This window comes from Manis javanica, chromosome 14, assembly GCF_040802235.1.
Source record: "Manis javanica isolate MJ-LG chromosome 14, MJ_LKY, whole genome shotgun sequence".
NCBI classification, from domain to species: Eukaryota; Metazoa; Chordata; class Mammalia; order Pholidota; family Manidae; genus Manis; species Manis javanica.
The window spans coordinates 32,195,759-32,219,121 of record NC_133169.1 but is presented as its reverse complement, the minus strand read 5'-3'; the positions used below and the strand labels follow the sequence as shown (position 1 = coordinate 32,219,121).

Genomic DNA, 23,363 nt, shown 5'->3' with positions numbered 1-23,363 from the left:
TCCCACTTTGTCTGAAGAGATTACAAGGTCATTTTTGATATGTGTTTCATCAAGATGTTTCATCTTTTGGCAGATTGAGAAAATATTATATATTTTTGAATCATTCCAGAAAATGTCATCACTATTGGTATAATTGAAGACTTATTTCCTTGGAGCAAATTCAAACTATGTATTGTACAAAACCCAAGTAATGTTTTTTGGAGTTTCAGTCAAATATTTAAGTTGAATGATTCTTTTATTAAACAAATATGTTGGTGCCAATTTCACAGGTGGAAAGAATATTCAGTAAATTCAGAGATTTGTAAGAAATAGTAAACGGTGGCCATTTTAATCACTAAGTTTTTGGGAGATTTCTTATGCAGCACTATTATGCAATAGATAACTGATACAGAATTTAGTATCCTGAATATGGTATAGGATACTACTATATAATAAGAATATTAAATAGATGGCCCTGGCTTCTGATTCAGCTGGCAAATAAAGACTTTAAAAGTGGCAAGGAAACTGCCAGCAAAGATTGGAAGAGAAGTAAAGAAACTGCTATTGCAGGCTAGAAAAATTCTGTCTCATGTTAAATAGTGGCAAAGCAATTTGTGCACTGTCACCTGTGGTAACTGGACAAATAGAAAATGTATTTAATAAACTTTTAGATTTGAACAGGAGATTTTCATACAGAAAGTTAAAATAGTCAGCTATCTTTTCCTGGCTGCATATGACAAAGGGCTACACAAAAGAGGTGAAGTTGAGAAAACATTTGCTAATTTACAAGCAGAATTTAGAGGGAATATGGAGGAGTTACGTGGTTGGAAAATAAAGCTGTTTCTTATCTCCATCCATTTAACTCAAATTATCAACGTAATATAGGTACCAAGGAAAAGATAAAATCAATAATGTGGCTAAAACATGTGTTAAGACCTCTGAAAAATTAGGGTTGTGCCTGGTATACCTCTGAGGCAGCAAAAAGGCTTCTAGGAATTACAAACACGTTGCCTCATATCAGCCTGACCTAACCAAAACAACTGATTAAATGCAGATAGAAGGACCTATTTTGAAAGAATTAAAAGTATAAATTCTGCTAAATGAAGTATGCTCCAAAATTTTTGCAGGAGTTTTACAGGTTAAAGTGTCCACTCATTTGGATTAAAAGTTGTGGTACTGTTCAAAATGTAAAAAGGTCTTTAGAATCACAACTTTTTATGAACAGAAAATAAGCTTTTAAAAAGCTGCTTAAGGACCGTACTTTCCCTTATCCTCTCATGGGCGCTTTAAGGAAGGCAAGGAACAGGAGGAACGGGATACTGAAGTCCTGCAAAAAATGAGGAGAAGAGAAAGACTGAAAAAGAGGTAAGAAGTCTTGGTAAATAGCAGACAGAATGGTAGAAAACTCAACTGTGGATCGGAAGAAAGAGAGCAAGCCATGAAATTTGTTTCAGTGTAGTAAGGTTTTAGTAGACTAGTGCCCTGGGAGTAAGAGGGATGTTGACACACTCCCCTCCTCCTTTCCGTGACAGTGATAGGGGAAATGAGAGAAAAGGTAGGTTTTAGGGTAAATATGTAGGAGTTTGTTTACTAAATAATAGTGTATAGGGAGAGCGATCATCAGTTCCTGTTTCTATGGAATAGTCATGGTTTATACCTACTGCTCTGGGGTCCTGTCTGGTTTCCATTTATCCTGTCTAAAACATCCCAGTTTTGACAATAAATTCTATGGCTATCTTACACAAATTGCACTTGGAAATGCTTTTAGAGAGAGGGGAAGAGTGGGAATTTGGGTGAGGGGAGAAAACACACATGTTCAGTGTGTGAATGAATGATACGAATGCAGTGATGGGATGTGGGGAGAGAGACTAAGAGAGGGTTCTAAGTTCATGGGCAGACTCAGGATCCTTAACATGGAAGATTAGATAGTAGCTTTAAGGGTTTCATGAGTCTCTTTCCAGACAGACTCCGATTTCTCTGGAAAACATTCATCTAAAGCCTAGATTTATTCTGCTCTGAAGGCATTCTAATCCATGAAGGGTGAGTGAATTGCTTAGTTTCCTTGTGTGAAAATAGTGTCACTCTCCTCATTTGAGATCTTTATTTGCTAAAAATGACCTCTTGTTTACTACTAAGTTTAAACCTTCTCCCCTAAGCTTAATATTAATTATTTTTCAGTATATTGTCCGCATTTTAGAGACCTATTCCCCCATTGGAGTGTAACTTTTATTTCTCTTTCTCTCTCCCATTTTCTGTATTTTTTTAAAAAAATACAGACTTTCCTGATTTTTCTCAAACTATTCAAATTCAGTTAGACAATATCCATCATATCATTGATAATTTTTCACAAATGCCTAGGGTGCCTAACTGGTTTTCTTGGCTTCACTGGAGATGGCTGATAATTGTAGGTCTGCTTTGGTTATGTAGCTGTATTCCTATTATGTTAATGTGTGTGCGCAATTTAATTAGTAGTTTAAAACCTATACATGCTTATGTTACTCTACAAGAAGATATGTCAAAGAAATAACCAATCTTCCCATGTTTTCTTCCATCTGCTGCTTCTATAGCTTTTCTTCTTCCTTCCTAATTACAACCCTTAAGTAGAATTTGTGCCTCATATCGAAATTACCGAGTATCATAATTCTTCCAAGTGGTAAAGATACCTCAAGACAAATGCTGGGCTTAGAAGCCACAGGGAATAAATATGCAAAGAAGTAAAAAGCTAACCTTTTCCAACAATAAGGCTTCTCTCTCACTTACCAACTTTACATTTCCCTGTATGGCCCCGGAAGATGACTGGTTAGCCAGAGACGGGTAAGATTCCTCAAGGGAGGAACAACCTAAGACAGGCACAGTCGCAGGGGGAGCATCAGGTGAGAAATTGGGGATCCACAGAGGTGAGGCTTAGAACCTCTTCCCCGCTGTTCTGAAAGAAATCTGCTGTGTCCGTGGATGTTTTATTGCCCTTGTCTAGCTTGGATTAACACATAGTCTACAGGCACACACCTGATCATCTACATTTGCTCTCTTACAACACTAAACTATGTTTACTACCTTTATCTTGCATCTACCTACCACTTCAGCATTATATTAAAAATCATCATCATCATCATCATCATCATCATCATCATAATAATAATAATAATAAAGGGAGAAATGTGGGATTCACATATAAATCAAGTATAAAAATCAAATGAATATTCATATTTGACCTGATTGTTTATAGTTCATAATACATGATCAAAACCGAAAGTTTCTGTGATGATTGCCCTTGTACTGTTCACCATGTAAGAACTTATTCACTATGTAAGAATTTGTTCACCATGTAAGAACTTGTTCATTATGCTTCAGAAGATTGAAGACTGATGAGAAATAGGCTGGGGGTGGATTAATGATTGTGCATTGAGCATTGACTCCCCTATATAAAATTTTATTGTTGTTAACAACCATTTGATCAATAAATATGAGAGATGCCCTCTCAAAAAAAGAAATACAGACTTCCATAGCTATATTCCATACGTTGTTTTTACTCAATTTTAATATATTAAAGGAAGGTACCAAAGACAGAGAAAGAAAGAGAACGAGAAAGGAAGAGGCAGCCTGCATCATTTCTAGAATCTTGCTTCAGAAGGGCTTTACAAGGAATTACCCAGGCTTGACTGTGGTAAATAGAATGAAGGGCCATGAATGTAGGTCATGCCCACGGAATGGCTGCCAACCACACACTTCTTCTCTACTACTGGGTTTTAATAATTGCTGTCACATGACCTTGGAAATATGCCACATGCATAAATGTTTTTCCTACCACTTGATGTAGAAGTTGACCCAGACAGGTCATACAATCCTAGAACTTTCCAGTGAAAATGCTTGGTATACTGTGGTAGAATCTGGGAGATTTGTCATCTCTGGTGGAGTGTCCTTCTGATCCATGGCACATGTGATGCCATTTTTGGGATGGATTGAGTCTGTTCAGAGGAGTTTGGAGTATTTCAGTGGACTGATTCTAGTTTTATAAACAGTTGCATTTCTCACCCTTGAATTTTGGGAATGTAATGCTGAATTCAGTGTCTGAGCTTCATTTAAAAGATCTGAGGCATGAGAAAGGCCTTGCGGCTCAGTTACAGTAATCCAACAACAAAAAAGCAGTTTCCTTTGCACTGAGAATAAAGTAAGCAATTTAAACAATTCAACATCCAGGTTTGTTGGCCTATTTAACAGTCACAAGACAGAAGGAGGCTTCTAGCCAGGCTAGAATGATACAAAGATGGAAAAACAAACTAAAACTATGAGCTGGAGTATTTTGCCAACATGTGTGAAAGCATAGACACACATTGGAGGGTGGCACATTTTCTAGGAAGTGGTGACAGAGAATTCCACAGCAGTGCCCCTCCATATGTCACCCCCTTGCACAGTGAGGGTTCTCCAAAGAAAGGGTTTGATTGCAGAGAGAGTTAGAATCTGGAATACATGACTACTGGAAAACCATGAATAGACACTTTGAAAGGTACCGTGTACTGGGAAACAACTATTGGGAGAATAACTGGCACAGGAATATTTTAAAAACCTGGGAATTGTAGAATGTTGGCAGCCGCGCTCAGAAAATAGCGCCCAATGCAGGGCAGCCGGAAGGCCCCGAACTTCCTAATGACAAATCATCCCACACCACTAAACTACATGCTAATTGCGCCTTGGCATAAGGACCAATGAGACCCACCAAATGGTTATGCTAATAAGGCATATGGAGCCGCACCAACCAGGTCAGAGCATGAGAACTATATAAGCAAGCCTCTCCTTCCCCTCTGGGTCCTGCCCAACTCATTTGTTTCACAAAGAGCTGAAGAATAAAGCTTTCTGCAGAAGAATCCTGCTGTTGTTGCATGCTGTTCTTGCCGGTGAGGACAGGGCACGCGACAAGTGGTGCCGAATCCCGGGAACCAGAACATCACCGGCACAGGGAGGACCCTTCAGACATCTGGAGAGGATTCAGAACTGCAGGTCAGAAGAAAGCCCGGAGGGGTAAGTTCCGAGAGGCCCCTGCTTTTTAGGATGATGGTTGATGGTTCTCTGTAAATAAGGAGGCACCATGGGGAATGCACCGTCATTAGTCACGGCGCTGCAGACAGCTCTCAAAGAGCGAAACTTGAAGGTCTCCAGCAAAGTCTTAGGATCTTTTGTGAAGGAGATAGACCGTGTGGCCCCCTGGTTCATTTGTTCAGGGTCCCTCTCAATCCCGAGCTGGGACAAACTGGGGAAAGATCTTGATAGAGAGGAGGAGGAGGGTAGCCTGAGGGGAGGCACCAGGCCCCTCTGGAAACTGATTAGAGCTTGTCTGCAAGATGAGAGATGTGAAAAGGTAATAAAAGAAGGTCAGAGAGCATTGACAGATATCCAAGAGAGCATGTCAGAAATGGAACGGGAAACAGAAAGCGTGCGCGGCCGAAAAAAGGCCACAAAAACGAAGGTAAAGAAACCCCAGAGTGAGGGAGAAAGCCCGCCTAGGGCAAAAGCGAAAGAGCCCCGAGAAGCGAGTGACGATCGCCTCGGAGAAAATAGTAAATACCCCTGGAAAGAGCTGAGGGACCTCCAACTCTCCAATAGGGAATCTGAGGAGGAATTAACGTCCGCAGAGGAAGGGGAAGAGAATAAAACCGCAGAGTGCAGAAGTAAGGGAACCAGCAAAGTTGAAAAGCGGACCAAGGAAAAAATGAAAGCAGGGTGTCCCCCGACGCCCGTTGCCCCGCCACCTTATGTGAGTGGCGCACTCTCCTTTTGCCACCCAGATACTCTTCAGGCAATTAGACAAATGTTTCCTGTATTTGAGGATAATGGCGTACGCTCTCACCAGCCCCTGAGCCATAAACAAGTTAAGGAGTTAGCAGAATCCGTTCGGGCTTATGGGGTCAGTGCCAACTATACCATAGCACAAGTTGAGAGATTAACAGAGACAGCCATGACACCCGCAGACTGGCAATATGTAACTAAGGCATGCCTTTCTAGTATGGGGCAATACATAGAATGGAAGGCATTGTGGCATGATATCAGCATGACCCAGGCACGCGCAAACGCGGCTGAAGGACAGCCTGCGTGGTCATATGATATGCTGACGGGCCAAGGACAGTGGGTAGCTGACCAGACCGCCTTCCCCTTACAGGTATACGCACAAATAAACACGTGCGCCGCCAAGGCATGGAAAGCCCTCACCAACAAAGGAGAAGTATCAGGCAATTTGACAAAAATTATTCAGGGGCTGAGCGAGCCATTTTCTGACTTTGTCGCTCGTATGATGGAGGCCGCAGGCAGAATATTTGGAGATCAGGAACAAGCAATGCCCCTAGTGGAGCAATTAGTATTTGAACAATGTACCAAGGAATGCAGACAGGCAATAACACCTTGGAAACAAAAAGGGATACATGCCTGGTTGAAAGCCTGTAGAGAAATAGGAGGGCCACTCACCAATGCGGGCCTAGCCGCGGCCATATTACAGAGCCACAAACAAGCCAGGATCACTAACAGAAGTATCAAATGCTTTCAATGCGGGAAATTAGGACATATAAAGAGAGAGTGTAGGAGCCCAGCTTCAGAACAAACAAGCCAAAAGACCCCTGGGTTGTGCCCTAAGTGTAAGAAAGGCAGGCATTGGGCCAATGAGTGCCGGTCTATTAAAGATATAGAAGGGAAACCCTTAGAACTGCCAAAAAACGCCCAGAGGGGCCCCCGTCACCAGGGCCCGCAAATATATGGGGCAACCAGCACGCAAGTGTCATTCGGGAACAACCAGGCCCCCCAAGGAGAGCCACTTCAGGTTCCGCGGGATTGGACATCCGTGCCACCACCAGAATAGTGTTGACTCCACAGATGGGAGTTCAGCCTATCCCTTCAGACTTTAAAGGCCCCCTACCACCAAATACCATTGGGTTACTCCTAGGGCGCTCTTCTGCTGCATTGAAAGGCCTGACAGTCCATCCCGGAGTTATAGATCAAGATTATGAAGGACAGGTAAAAATCATGTGTTCGACTCCCAGAGGAATCTATCCTATATCCCCGGGAGACCGCATAGCCCAGCTCTTAGTTTTACCTAGTCTCCACGCCAATTATCCTGCTACCAACACGGAGAGGGGAGAAAGGGGCTTCGGCTCCTCTGACTGGGATTCAGCCTTCATAGTATTAGATTTAGCAGACAGACCAAAATTAACTCTTCAAATAGAGGGAAAGAGCTTTGAGGGAATCCTAGACACTGGAGCAGATAAAAGTATTATCTCTGCAACCTGGTGGCCCTCCAAGTGGCCTGTGACCCAATCCTCACATTCATTACAAGGTTTAGGATATGAGTCAAGCCCTTCAATTAGTGCCAAACCATTGAAATGGCGAGCCCCTGAAGGACAAGAGGGTACAGTCACCCCTTATGTACTCCCTCTACCAGTCAATTTATGGGGGAGGGATGTCATGAGAGACTTAGGCCTCAAACTCATTAATGAATACTCCACCCCCGCCCAAGGCATGATGATGGACATGGGATACATCCCTGGCAAGGGGCTGGGGAAACACCAACAGGGACACATAGAGCCCATCCTGCCCAAAGTAAAGAATGACCGTCACGGCCTGGGTTTTTCATAGGGGCCATTGAAGATGCCATGCCCATACCTTGGCTCACAGAGGAGGCCGTATGGGTTCCTCAGTGGCCCCTATCCTCTGAAAAATTAGAAGCAGCTCATTGCTTAGTGCAAGAGCAGCTCCAAGTGGGACACCTAGAACCCTCTGTGTCCCCATGGAACACACCCATATTTGTAATCAGGAAAAAGTCAGGATCATGGAGGTTGCTTCATGATCTGAGAGCAGTAAATGCTCAAATGAGAATGCTTGGACCCGTACAACGGGGACTGCCACTCCTCTCTGCCTTACCCAAAGAATGGAAAGTGCTCATAATAGATATTAAAGATTGTTTCTTTTCTATACCTCTAAGCTCCAAGGACAGGGAAAGATTTGCTTTTACTTTGCCAGCTATTAACCATGAACAACCCGATGCCAGATTTCAGTGGAAGGTCCTCCCTCAAGGAATGGCAAATAGCCCCACCATATGTCAACTGTACGTTCAGCGAGCGCTAGACCCAATTCGTAAGACCTATCCCACGCTAAAGATCATCCATTACATGGATGACATCCTTCTTTGCTCCCCACAACCAGCGGAAATAGAAGAAGCATATATAGATCTCACTAGATCCCTAGAAAATTGGAGACTGAATATAGCAAGCGAGAAGGTCCAAAAATCTAGTGTTAGCAAATTCCTAGGAGCAACCATTTACACAGATGTAATTTGCCCCCAAAAGCTTGAGATAAGACATAATCAATTGCGAAATTTGAATGACTTCCAAAAACTCCTAGGGGATATTAATTGGTTGCGCCCATACTTAAAGATACCCACCACTGAATTGACTCCACTATTTAAAACCCTAGAAGGAGACCCACAACTAACGTCACCGCGCTCCCTCACACCTGAGGCATTACAAGCCATTCGCAAAGTAGAACAGGCTTTGATGACAGCACAATTAAATAGAGTGCAATCGAATGAACCCTTTGAGTTGTGTATCCTTCCCACCCCAGAGCTGCCAACAGCAGTCTTATGGCAGCACGGCCCACTGATCTGGATCCATCCCCAAGCCTCTCAGGTTAGGACAATAGAGTACTATCCGGCAGCCGTGGCCAAACTTGCTTTGAGAGGAGTAAAAACCTCCATGACACATTTCGGAGAGGCTCCAGCTAAAATTATAACCCCTTACAGCGTAGAACAGATACAAGTATTATGTGCTATGAACGATGATTGGGCCATACTTGCTTACAGTTTCTCAGGAACCTTTGATAATCATTTCCCTAAACATCCCCTCATCAACTTCGCTAAAAATCATCTCCTAGTATTTCCTCAGGTCACTAGCCTAACCCCGCTGCCTCATGGAAAAACAGTTTACACGGACGGGTCTAAGACAGGCACAGGTGCCTATGTCCATGATGGCAAAGTTGTGACAAAAGGCTACACGCCTGACACTCCACAAATAGTGGAATGTCGCATAGTCTTAGAGGTCCTACAAATCTTTCCTGAACCTTTAAATATTGTGTCTGACTCCTGTTATGTAGTTAATGCAGTCAAATCTCTAGAAGTGGCCGGGCTAATTAAAGCGTCCAGCCCAGTAGCCACTTTGTTCAAACAGATACAATCAGCACTACTTCATAGGCAATCTCCTTTGTATATAACTCATATCAGAGCACATTCAGGCCTTCCCGGGCCTATGACCCAAGGCAACCACCTGGCAGACCTCGCAACCAGAAGCATAGCCTTTCCCCTGCTAGACCCTGTCACCACAGCTTCAAAATTCCACACACAGTTTCATGTCACTGCCGAAACGCTGCGCAGGCGGTTTAGCATAACCAGGGCCGAAGCTAGGAACATTGTCCTTAGCTGCCAACACTGCTGCAGCTTCCTTCCCGCACCTCATGTGGGGATCAACCCCAGAGGTATTAGGCCTTTACAAGTCTGGCAAATGGATGTGACACATTTTTCACCTTTTGGGAAACTTAAATACGTACACGTATCCGTGGATACTTGTTCAGGAGTCATCTTTGCCTCCCCATTGTCAGGAGAGAAAGCTTCCCATGTCATCCAGCACTGCCTTGAAGCTTGGAGCGCATGGGGGTTACCGCAGATTCTGAAAACAGACAATGGCCCAGCCTATACCTCTACAAAATTTGCTCAATTTTGTCATCACATGGGGATAAAACATATCACTGGCCTTCCCTACAACCCACAGGGTCAAGGGATTGTGGAACGCGCGAACCGCACGCTCAAATCCTATTTACTTAAACAAAAAGGGGGAATTGAAGATATACCCCCCACACCAAAAACTGCCATAGCCCTAGCACTTTTCACTATAAATTTTTTGAATCTGGATGCTCAAGGCCATACAGCAGCGGATCGCCATAATCAGTGGCCAAAAGACCCACAAGAACTAGTAAAATGGAAGGACGTGTTATCTAACCAATGGAAGGGCCCGGATCCAATCATAATCAGATCCAGGGGAGTTGTGTGTGTTTTCCCCCAGGGTGAAGAAAATCCCTTCTGGATCCCGGAGCGCCTAACGAGGAAAGTCCTAAACAAAGGAGATGACTTCGCTGTACCTCCTGACCCTGCTCCTGACACTGGAGACCCCGATTCAGGGAGTATTGAGATGGGGAATCCTGTCTGCCTTTCCTAAGCCTATGCCTGTCCATTTCAATGCAGCCGTTTTTCCCTGCTTTTTCACCACCAACTCTAGTATGAACTTGCCCTACCTAGTTAAAGACACCCTAGTAGCTCCCCTGGGAGAAAACCGATCCTTCATAACTAATGGGTCATTATGCTTCACCACTCAGAATCTAGCTGGCTGTATCTCCCTGAAACGGAGGAAATACGGATGGTTCAGTGACATAATTCTAGAGGCCAGTAGCCTCCCCGTTATGTCAGCTAAATTTGAAGGGCCTAATAAGGAAGGGAGCCCGTCCTATAAGAACATGACTATCCACCAGATGGTTCTCTGGATCAATGGCACATTTGTACACTCTCCCAGGAACAATTCCACCGACAGGCCTCGTCAACCCAAATATGCCTCCCATTGTGTGGGCGACTATGAGGGAGAGCTGTGGCCCTGGACTGACTGTCAGTCAACTGTAGTAACGTGGGCAACTGAGAGGCAGGAGTTTACCATCTCCCCAGATATGGAGGGACGGCCAGCCAATGAGGCTTGGTGGCCAGTAAAGGTGCTCGAAGGCGAGTTTCGTCAGCAGCTGAGCATGAACCCCTTCCATAAATGGATGCTGTGTGGAGTCAATGGCTCGTGTACCGACCTCTCCCCCTTTTCCGCCCTCCAGGGTGGGGGAATCGGTGTAAAAAATATCACCTTTTGGTGCGAGAATAACCACATGCGCGCACACTGGAACATGATCATGACCCATAACGACGAGAACTACACGTGTTCAGCAAAATCAGGTTCAGAGTCACCTAATTCCCTTTTTCCACCTTCTCCAGTATGCGTATACCCCCCATTTCTGTTTATCTTATCCAATAGTAGCTTTGACTCCTGCTCCAATGAAACCTGCTTTCTGTCTCAGTGTTGGGATGCGCGTAACTTTACCAATGCTTTGGTAGTCCGCATCCCCCATTGGGTCCCTGTTCCCGTAGACGCCCCTAACACCATGACTCTGTTTCGAGAAAGGCGCGATTTCGGTGTTACAGCCGCCATAGTGCTCCTGATCTCCGCGACCGCGGTCGCAGCCACCGCCGCTGGTATAGCTTTAGACACCTCCATCAAATCGGCTACAGAGCTCAATAACCTTGCAGCCTCAGTAGCTTCTGCCCTGGACCAACAGTCCACACTTGATGGCAAACTGAAAGGAGGAATAATGATCCTCAATCAACGCATAGATCTCGTGGAGGAACAAATAGAGGTGCTCTGGCAAATGGCCCAATTGGGATGTGAGCGGAAATATCGTGCCCTCTGCATCACTAGCATTCAATATAAAAATTTTACACGGGCAGCTAATCTGTCACGAGACCTGTCCCAGTATCTTTCAGGAAACTGGTCCCAAGACTTCGATGAGACACTAGAAGAGCTGCGGCGAGAAATTATCCACATCAACTCCACCCGTCTAGATATCTCCGTAGCGGAAGGACTCTCTTCCTGGTTCCTCAGAGCTCTCTCCCACGTCAAGGAGTGGGCGGGCATGGCTGGGATGGGCGTGTTCCTGCTTGGAGGTCTCATGCTCTTACTCTGGTTGTTATGCAGACTCCGCAACCAACATAAGCAGGACAAGGTGATCCTTGCTCAAGCCCTAATGGCGATAGACGTTGGCACCTCTCCCCAAGTGTGGCTCAACATGCTTAAGAAGGAAGCTCGGCTTTAGCTTGAGGTAGCTCTTGCACCCTGAGCCCATGTGGCACTGCACCAGGCCCGAGTACCTCAATGCTTAATCACAGCTTTCTTTAAGAAGCTCATGGTGCAAGAGGGTTGAGAAAAAGGGTCCAAACCCTTTGTACCAAGCGGTCCCAATGCCAGCCAGAGGATGCGAGGCAAAGCACTGCAAGAGGTCTTGGACCCCTCTGAGAGGCATGCCTGACTGCATAGGGGTAGATGCCCAGAACCCCTCTCCAAAAAGGGGGCATCAGGAAGTATGATGGAGGTCAGGCCTCTGTCTCCGCCTCTGCTGGCAAGTTCCGCCTTGAGCTTCTGTTAGACAAAAAAGGGGGAGATGTTGGCAGCCGCGCTCAGAAAATAGCGCCCAATGCAGGGCAGCCGGAAGGCCCCGAACTTCCTAATGACAAATCATCTCACACCACTAAACTACATGCTAATTGCACCTTGGCATAAGGACCAATGAGACCCACCAAATGGTTATGCTAATAAGGCATATGGAGCCGCACCAACCAGGTCAGAGCATGAGAACTATATAAGCAAGCCTCTCCTTCCCCTCTGGGTCCTGCCCAACTCATTTGTTTCACAAAGAGCTGAAGAATAAAGCTTTCTGCAGAAGAATCCTGCTGTTGTTGCATGCTGTTCTTGCCGGCGAGGACAGGGCACGCGACAGTAGAAGACAATTATTTTGACTGTATCAGTAAATTTGTACATTCAGGAAAAATTCCTTAATTTATTGCAGAAATGTGTTAAAACAGTTTATAGGACAAGGGAATTGTTAGAGTGAAATAAAGACATAATCTGATATATGATGTGGGGCTTGAGAAGATTTGGAAGGCAGGCTTGGAGAGGTGGGAGCGGTGCGTGTGTGTGTGCACTGACGGTTGAGTGGGGGTCGTCCCACTTATACTGAACTAGGATTCAAACCACTTTGAATAAGTTTGATGAATTGCTGTCAGCAAGAGGGCTTCTGGCTGGAGGAAAGGACTTTGCGCGCATGCTTAGGAGACAGAGTAGTTCCAATGTAGGGAAAGAGCCTGTTAGAAACACTGGATGCCCAGTAGGTCCTCAGGCCGCCTGAGCTGTGGGAAAGAGAGTGGCAGGTAAAGGCTGTTTGAGTCAGTGTTCATAAGAACAAACCCAGCCCAGAGCTGAGTGAGAGTTACATAGGAAATGCTGGGCAAATGAGGCACTCTCAGGATATCTGAGTTCCATGAAGGCTTCTTGCTGTTCTGATGGGTGGGCTTATTTTGAGGCACTGGGATGTGCAGAGTGATGGATTATCCCAGTCGTGTCCTCTGCTCCAGCCCACCTAGTTTTTCTTAGGTAATATAAGCAATGACAGTAAACTAGAGAAGCACACAGCTGAATATATGGGAGGCATTTCCTGGGAACTCAAGGAAATCTTGCCGAGCTGAGGGCCAGTAGAAGTGGGCATGTTACATGAAATACTATTATATGAAAGACGGGCTAGAGCCAATGAAATGTAAGTCATTACGTACATTTGATCCCATTTATAAATACAAGCTGGTAAGATTTGAGACTATTGAGTTATAGATCAATAAATCAATAAATCATGCATTACCCTGCCCTCCCCTCCCCTCCCACAGACTCTCAAACAAAGGGAATAGACTATACTGTGTATTTCTCATATTGATGCCATCTCTTGGAATTTTAGCATCTATGGCATGTTGCTTTTTAAGTTGCAAGATGTGTGAACAAATTAAACAGAGAAAAACCATGACCTATATGGGATGCCTTTCTTAAGCCATGTTGACTTCTTGGCTCAACACAGTTTAAAAATCAGATAGCCTCTGAATCTTAGTTTATACATTAGAAAGTATTAAGATTGACAAAACTATTTGTGGTATTTGTTTCAAGGAAGAAAATGATGAAATCTTTGTTTTCTTTATAAATTGAGCTCACATATTTCACACTGAGATATCCTGAGGATATACATTCTTTTGTGAAATCTGGTCAACATTTTTGGGAGAATATTTGTGTTATTTATTTCCTATCAAACATGTTAGTATTATTTTGCCAAAAACAGTCCACCAGTGAAAGCCTGGAATCAGAACATTAAGCAGCTTCCCAAATAGTCTTGGAACCATTTTATGACCCTTAAAGATTTGTGATAAATTCTGTCTTAAAAAAAGAAAATGGAAGATCATTTTTTGTTAAAGCAAAGCAAAAACAGATCTACTTGTCTGAGGCACATAGATTGACTAGTTCTCTAAATGAGAACTTAGTCTACTTCTTAGGCAGAAACTTCCTGTTTCTTCTTTTTACCTCTTTTATGAGGAGTCTAAGAATCCCTAGAAAACCAAGTAACCTCCTCCTTTCATGAGGCTCATCTATACAAAGCACTGGTCCTCATTGCAAAAGGTCAGTGGTCTTTTGTAAATGCAAATCTCCATGACTAGAGGAATAGTTTTATTAATTATTTATACATATATATATATATACATATATATATATAATGTAATACTATGTGGCCATTAGAAAGAATGAAGAAGATGAATATGTACTATGCGATGCACTTCAAGATATCCTGTTTAAATAAGGAGCAAAATAAAGTGTATGTCTTGCCATCATTTGCAGTTTGAAAAGGGGGAGGTGTAATAGTGTGTACATATCTCTGGTGGCCTCTGGGAAGGAATCCAGGATATGGTGAAGGTGGAGTAGGAGGAATATTTTTTTTATTATCATAATACAATCTTTTTGCTGTTTAAATATGTAAAGTGATGATATTTCATATTTAAATTAAACAAGTAAATCATTGAAAATGTAACCCACGTATGCAGCTTTGACCTTACCCTGTCCCAAACACATCCCTCCAAGCCCTGTCCTCATCTCTAGCATAAAGGGAATGCAGATTATTCAAGTGATCCTAAAGACCATCTGGTTAAACTGCTTCATTATATGGTTGAGGTGTGGAAAACAGAGTGGGAGATACTTGCCCAAGGATACACAATTTGTTAGTGCCAAAGTCCAGATTAGAGCCCCAGGCTTCTTAATTCGAGGGAGCATTCTTCTCACCCTCTGGCCCTCTACGGTGAATAAACAGCCTTGACCTTAAGAATGACCTTCCCCTCCAGTCCTCCTTCCTGGTGCTGCTCGCCAAGTCTTATTCTTGTGCAGCTCATGTTCCACGGCATCCTGCTCAGCTTTTAGAAATCAATTAACTATAATAACAAAACCACAAAATTTCCTAACTCAGGCCTTCTTAATTTGAGGTATGTGGATAGGCTTCCGGAAATCCTGTATCTGATTAACAGCTGAGAACTCTGGTGTGAGAACTCAGGGCTTCTATGAGCTCCATTGCCAAGATAAAGAATACCATTATACCCCAGAGAGAAAGACATTAAAGCAACCATCAAGTCTAACCCTACTCAGGCACACAAAGGTCCTCAATAACAACCTGCTTTTCTGCTGGAACACCTCCAGATGCTGGGGGGTCATCACCAACACAGTAAAGTGCACTTGGACAGTTAGCTTGATTTTTAAACTATTGGAGTGTATTTGGTTGTTGCTCTTGCTACAACCGGTGCCCATTATGTGTTGTTCTTACTTTGGAACCCAGGCTGATGGAATAGCTGCTATCAGGAGCATGCTGCCATGACAGGGACCGAATGGAGCTCAGAGGATATCACTCTACCAAATAAATGCTCAGCCGGAAAGCGGCACACACTGCTTGTGCTTTCAACTTATTGGCCAGAATTGTTGCATAGCCTCAACCAACCACTGGGAGCCAGAAAATATTATCATTATATGTCCAGAATAAATAGCCAGAAGTCCTATCAGAGTTTTAGCAATTTCTCGAATGCCAGGAAAAACTAAACCACTTAGACAACAGAGGTGACTGAAAACTAATGGTAGTAGGATATACGACGTAGGTGATAGTTTAAGGGGACCTGCCCAACCCTCTCCACTTCTATGGATGCTGTGCTCCCCACTCAACCCTTGCTGAAGAGATGAGTCTCTCTGGTCATGTTTGTATCATGTTATCATCTTTCCCTACAATGGATTAGACTAGAGATTGACACCTATCCCAGTGGGTGTCAATTTCTTGGCCAGCCTGTAACCTGGAAAATGTAGTCCTGGAAAAAAAAGAGTGAGAGATAAAGAGGGAAATTTCTTCCAGCTTCAGTGGTTCTCAGATTCCAGCTGTTATTCCCAAGAGGCCCAACTGTGCTTCATTTCTGTGAAATAGCTCTATAGACTTTCAACAAACCATTTCAATCGCCATTTTGTTTGAGCTGCTTTATTATCCATATCTATGAATTGAGAATCCTAGGCACTCTATGCTCCCTAGATTGTCATTCCTAGTGTGTGCTGGGTCTACAGGTAGAAATTTTGGGACTCATTATGAGGTGCATGGTTGGGGACTAATAAAAAAGAACCTTACTGTAAATCTGTATTAACTCAATTTTCTTATTTTTTGTATTTATTGTGCTCTGGCATCTGAGGCCTCACTGACCTGGGAGAGACTGCCATTCCCAGAGTCCATTTTATTCTTAGGGACTGTGGACACCTGGAGTGAGAGCGCACGTTCACCAACTCTGAGCCCTGCCTGCCTCCTCTATCAGGCTCTCAAACTCCAGGCCAATGTTCCCCTGCCCTCATCAACCCAGTCACCTAATCACCCCAGGGAGAGCTACCAGGTAACCCAGGACAGCCCCCACACCACAGAATCTGATGAAATTATCCAAACAGGATGATCTTAAGCCTGCTTAGCCTGCCTTGCCCTACTTTCCCCATTCCTTTCCACAAAAACCACAGCACAGTCTCTTGCTCTCCTGTCCCCTCACGCCCTTTGCGCCCTGACTGACCCTGGTGCTTCTTATGTGGCCTCTGCTGCTGGTGTCCTATGCTTTCTGTTTCTAGAGATCTATCAGTGCAAAACTTCTTCCTCCATGACAGTCATTTCCATGTCTGCCTAAGCACACCTGACTAAAACACATTCCAGGTACATTTTAAAACAAAACCTGTTTTCTTCTGGGCCTCTCTCTTAGGTTACTACTTGTCTGAAGATAAAGGACCCTCTGTTCCAAAGGTGTTCCTCTGAGATACCCAAATTATGTGGTCTACTGGCATAGAAAAAATAGAGTAAAGGAAGTACTTTCTCCCTCTGAAATATACATTTAGTATTACAATGAATCCTTCTCTCTAAGCATATTTTTATGTAAAAAGTCAGTACTAATTGTCATAGGCATGTTCTCTCTTGGGCAGAACTTGAAAACACATGGACACATTCTTCCCCTTTCTTCCAGACACTGTGAAAACCACCATCCTTTTATTATGGCAACAAAAAAAATGATCTCAGTTCTGTCTGAATTAAATTACTGATATTAAAATCATCTTGTTAGTGCTTTAAAAGAATCTGGAACACTCCTAGATGGTGTTCGGCTAAGGCAAACGGAAATGCCTGGATCATGACTTTGATATATCTCTCTAGGGAAAGCTGCTGGCACAGTCTTTCCCTGCAAACCCATGGTTTCACTCCCATGTGTAATAAGATGGCATTCAAACACTTATAATGTGTTGAAACATTCACCTCCCTTTAGTTCCAGAGCTCCAAGACAGGGGAGGGTTTAGTACAATACTTTATTTCTCCCCTCCAATGTTGGTGTAAGAATAGAAATTGTGTATCCCAGTAGTCTTAGGTTCCCAGACACTGAGTTACTCTTCTTCTGGGTCAGGAAGAAGGGGCTACACAAGCTCAGTATGCTAGCTAAGGAAGCCCTATGATTGTTCTTAAGTGTGTTTGTAAGTTTCATCATGAAAACGGAACTATAGACATATCTGGGAGAAATTGTGGGTTTGCTTCTAAATCACCACAGTAAAGTGAATATTACAGTAAAATGAGACAAATAATTTTTTAATTTCACAGTACATATAAAAGTTATGTTTATAATAGAATGTAGTCTATTAAGTGTATAATGGCATGATATCTAAGAAATGTACTTTTTAAAAAATTTTTTAGATATTTATTTTTTATTGAAGGGTAGTTGACACACAGTATTACATTAGTTTCAGGTGTACAACACAGTGAATCAACATTTATATACACAATAATTCTAGGTACCAGCTATCACCATACCAAGTTGTTACAATATTTTGACTATATTCCTTACGCTATACATTACATCCCGGTTACTTATTTATTTTACAATTGGAAGTGTGTACTTTTTTTTTTGTGAGGGCATCTCTCCTATTTATTGATCAAATGGTTGTTAACAACAATAAAATTCTATACAGGGGAGTCAATGCTCAATGCACAATCATTAATCCACCCCAAGCCTAAGTTTCGTCAGTCTCCAATCTTCTGAAGCATAACGAACAAGTTCTTACATGGAGAACAAATTCTTACATAGTGAATAAGTTACATGGTGAACAGTACAAGGGCAGTCATCACAGAAACTTTCGGTTTTGATCATGCATTATGAACTATAAACAATCAGTTCAAATATGAATATTCGTTTGATTTTTATACTTGATTTATATGTGGATACCACATTTCTCTCTTTGTTATTATTATTTTTAATAAAATGCTGAAGTGGTAGGTAGATGCAAGATAAAGGTAGAAAACATAGTTTAGTGTTGTAAGAGAGCAAATGTAGATGATCAGGTGTGTGCCTGTAGACTATGTGTTAATCCAAGCTAGACAAGGGCAATAAAACATCCACAGACACAGCAGATTTCTCTCAGAACAGCGGGGGAGAGGTTCTAAGCCTTACCTCTGTGGATCCCCAATTTCTCACCTGATGGCCCCCCTGCGACTGTGCCTGTCTTAGGTTGTTCCTCCCTTGAGGAATCTTACCCGTCTCTGGCTAACCAGTCATCTTCCGGGGCCATACAGGGAAATGCAAAGTTGGTAAGTGAGAGAGAAGCCTTATTGTTTGAAAAGGTTAGCTTTTTACTTCTTTGCATATTTATTCCCTGTGGCTTCTAAGCCCAGCATTTGTCTTGAGGTATCTTTACCACTTGGAAGAATTGTGATACACAGTAAATTCAATATGAGGCACGAATTCTATTTAGGGGCTGTAATTAGGAAGGAAGAAGAAAAGCTATAGAAGTAGCAGGTGGTAGAACACATGGGAAGATTGATTATTTCTTTCACATATCTTCTTGTAGAGTAACTTCAGCATGTATAGGTTTTAAACTACTAATTGAATTGTGCACACACATTAACCTAATAGGAGTACAGTTCCATAACCAAAGCATACCTATAATTACCAGCCATCTCCAGTGAAAGCAAGAAAACCAGTTAGGCACCTTAGGCATTTGTGAAAACTTACCTATGATATGGTGGATATTGTCCAACTGAACTTGAACAGTCTGAGAGAAATCAGACAAATTAAAACAACCCATTCCTGGAGACTGTTCACATCCCATATGTTCTTTTAACATTAAATAGCCTGTAGTTGTAAGATTTTGGAGCGCTACAATTTGCACTTCTCCTAATTCTTGGTTGAGTTCCAACAGTATAGATCCAGTCAAATTTGTTGTTTTACTGTATGCACAGGCCAGCTTAGATATCTCCTTCTTCATTCCCATGGCAAATCCAGGAACTGGTGGGTTGAGTGCATCTACACCTGTAGCAGCACGTGGATCTTTGTTGGGGTTTTTTGATGATGATCTTCTGGCATGAGTCTTCCACAGAGTGCTGATGTTGGAAGTTCTTTTTCATATCGTATCTTAGTTCATTTTCAGGGTAGCCAAATTAGGCTTTGATCCTCTGTATAAACACAAACAAACCCTTTGCCTACACTTTTATATGCCCTTTATACCATTGTGTAGAACTCATTAGAGGTCACCACACAGGAACTGGGTTTTTTTTGTTATCATTAATCTACACTTACGTGATGAATATTATGTTTACTAGGCTCTCCCCTATACCAGGACCCCCCTATAAACCCCTTTACAGTCACTGTCCATCAGCATAGCAAAGTGTTGTAGAATCACTACTTGTCTACTCTGTGTTGTACAGCACTCCACTTTCTCCCACCCCCCATGCATGCTAATCTTAATACGCCCCTTCTTCCCCCAACCTTATACCTCCCTACCCACCCATCATCCCCAGTCTCTTTCCCTTTGGTACCTGTTAGTCCATTCATGAATTCTGTGATTCTGCTGCTGTTTTGTTCCTTCAGTTTTTCCTTTGTTCTTGTATTCCACAGATGAGTGAAATCATTTGGTATTTCTCTTTCTCCACTTGGCTTATTTTGCTGAGCATAATACCCTCCAGCTCCATCCATGTTGCTGCAAATGGTAGGTTTTGCCCTTTTCTTATGGCTGAGTAGTATTCCATTGTGTATATGTACCACATCTTCTTTATCCATTCATCTATCGATGGACATTTAGGTTGCTTCCAATTCTTGGTCATTGTAAATAGTGCTGAGATAAACATAGGGGTGCATCTGTGTTTCTCAAACTTGATTGCTGCATTATTAGGGTAAATTCCTAGGAGTGGAATTCCTGGGTCAAATGGTAAGTCTGTTTTGAGCATTTTGATGTACCTCCATACTGCTTTCTACAATGGTTGAACTAATTTACATTCCCACCAGAAGTTTAGGAGGGTTCCCCTTTCTCCACAGCCTCGCCAACATTTGTTGTTGTTTGTCTTTTGGATGGCAGCCATCCTTACTGGTGTGAGGTGATATCTCATTGTAGTTTTAATTTGCATTTCTCTGATAATTAGCGATGTGGAGCATCTTTTCATATGTCTGTTGGCCATCTGTATTTCTTTTTTAGAGAACTGTCTCTTCAGTTCCTCTGCCGATTTTTTAATTGGGTTATTTCTTTTTGTTTGTTGAGGCATGTGAGCTCTTTATATATTCTGAACGTCAAGCCTTTATTGGATCTCTCATTTTCAAATAGATTCTCTCATACTGTAGGGTTCCTTTTTGTTCTATTGATGGTGTCTTTTGCTGTACAGAAGCTTTTCAGCTTAATCTAGTCTTACCTGTTCATTTTTGCTGTTGTTTTCCTTGCACGTGGAGATATGTTCAAGAAGAGGTCACTTATGTTTATGTCTAAAAGGTTTTTGCCTATGTTTTTTTCTAAGAGTTTTATGCTTCCATGACTTACATTCAGGTCTTTGATCCATTTTGAAATTACTTTTGTGTATGGGGTTAGACAATGGTCCAATTTCATTCTCCTACATGTAGCTGTCCAGTTTTGCCAGCACCATCTGTTGAAGAGACTGTCATTTCGCCATTGTATGTCCATGGCTCCTTTATCAAATATTAATTGACCATATATGTCTGGGTTAATGTCTGGGTTCTCTAGTCTGTTCCATTGGTCTGTGGCTCTGTTCTTGTGCCGGTACCAAATTGTCTTGATTACCATGGCTTTATAGTAGAGCTTGAAGTTGGGGAGTGAAATCCCCCCTACTTTATTCTTCTTTCTCAGGATTTCTTTGGCTATTCAGGGCCTTTGGTGTTTCCATATGAATTTTTGAATTATTTGTTCCAGTTCATTGAAGAATGTTGCTGGTAGTTTCATAGGGATTCCATCAAATCTGTATATTGCTTTGAGCACGATGGCCATTTTGACGATATTAATTCTTCCTAGCCATGAGCATGGGATTAGTTTCCATTTGTTAGTGTCCCCTTTAATTTCTCTTAAGAGTGACTTGTATTTTTCAGGGTATAGGTCTTTCACCTCTTTGGTTAGGTTTATTCCTAGGTGTTTTATTCCTAGGCTTATCTAATTTTTTTATTTTCTTGAAGAATCAGCTCTTGGTTTCATTGATTTTTTCTATTGTGTTATTCTTCTCAATTTTATTTATTTCTTCTCTGATCATTATTATGTCCCTCCATCTGCTGAACTTAGGTCTCATTTGTTCCTCTTTTTCCAATTATGATAATTATGACATTAGACTATTCATTTGGGATTGTTCTTTGTTCTTTAAATATGCCTTGATTGCTATATACTTTCCTTTAAGACTGCTTTGATGCATCCCACAGAAGTTGGGGCTTTGTGTTATTGTTGTTATTTGTTTCCATATATTGCTGGATCTCCGTTTTAATTTGGTCATTGATCCATTGATTATTAGGAGCATTTTGATAAGCCTCCATGTGTTTGTGAGCCCTTTTGCTTTCTTTGTACAATTTATTTCTAGTTTTATACCTTTGTGTTCTGAAAAGTTGGTTGGCAGGATAACAATCTTTTGGAATTTACTGAGGCTCTTTTTGTGGCCTAGTATGTGGTCTATTCTGGAGAATGTTCCATGTGCACTTGGGAAGAATGTGTAACCTGTTGCTTTTGAATGTAGAGTTCTATAGATGTCTATTAGATCTGTCTGTTCTAGTATGTTGTTCAGTGCCTCTGTGTCCTTACTTTTTTTCTTTCTGGTGGATATGTTCTTTGGGGTGAGTGGTGTGTTAAAGTCTCCCAAAATGAATGCATTGCATTCTATTTCCTCCTTTAATTCTGTTAGTATTTTTTTCACATATATTGGTGCTCCTGTATTGGGTGCATATATGTTTATAATGGTTATATCCTCTTTTGGACTGAGCCCTTTATCATTATGAAATGTCCTTCTTTATCTCTTGTTACTTTCTTTATTTTGAGGTCTATTTTGTCTGATAGTAGCATTGCGACACCTGATTTTTCTCTCTGCTGTTTGCATGAAATATCTTTCTCCAACCCTCAGATCTGGCACTGATTTCTTCCTTCTGTGCCTTTGTTTCCAAGGGTAATGCACACTTGTTCTTTTTTATCCATGAATTATGTGAGAATTTTATTAGTAAAGTTTTTGCCCAGTAGAATTACAATCTAATCTACCTGTATATATACTTTCAGTTTATGTAATACAGTGAGAAAGAGGGGGAGATTGATTTTCTAATGAAATAAATTAACAAAATTATTTGTGACTAACTCTGATTTTTATTCTTCAGAAACTGCATTTAAGTTTTTAGGTGTGTACATTAGTAAGGTCTACATAACATTTTTATATTAGGAGAGAAGAACTAAAAACTTTGAGAAAAAGATAAACTACCTGAATCAAAGGTCATAGGACTTACAAGTGTCAGAGTTAGGATTTGAGCTTGGGTCTCTCCACTGGCAAAGGCTGTGTATCCCCTTTCCAGGATATGTGGCTGCATTTCTTAGCCTTGGCACTTGACTTGGATATTGGGAGAGTCTTTCTAAAGATGTTGCTATTGCATGAGTACACAAGGTTTACTTGTATATTACCTTTTAATTCACCATATACATGGCATTCAAATTAACACTGCCATTCATAGAACTATTATCTGTTATTAACAGATGCCAGGACAGAGCAAAATAAATTAGTCTTCATTTAGTCATTTAGGTAACCTCCCTCCCTGAGATTTAATGTGTTATAACTTCTAGGTAGAGAAGAATCTAGTTCATAATTTTTACAATAATTATTTATTCCAAGTACTAGTGTTCAAAACCAGTGGTTATTTCAATTAGCCA

At 42.0% G+C, this 23,363-nt stretch overlaps 1 protein-coding gene across 1 annotated transcript; it reads left to right on the top strand.

The window, feature by feature from the left end:
* Window positions 1-4,565: 4,565 nt before the first annotated feature.
* On the top strand, window positions 4,566-12,533 carry LOC140846165 (uncharacterized). The gene is made up of 2 exons (XM_073221672.1): window positions 4,566-4,995; window positions 10,068-12,533. Exon 2 carries the CDS (start codon window positions 10,129-10,131, stop codon window positions 11,902-11,904), a length of 1,776 nt encoding a protein of 591 aa, XP_073077773.1. The 5' UTR covers window positions 4,566-4,995; window positions 10,068-10,128; the 3' UTR covers window positions 11,905-12,533.
* Window positions 12,534-23,363: the final 10,830 nt, after the last annotated feature.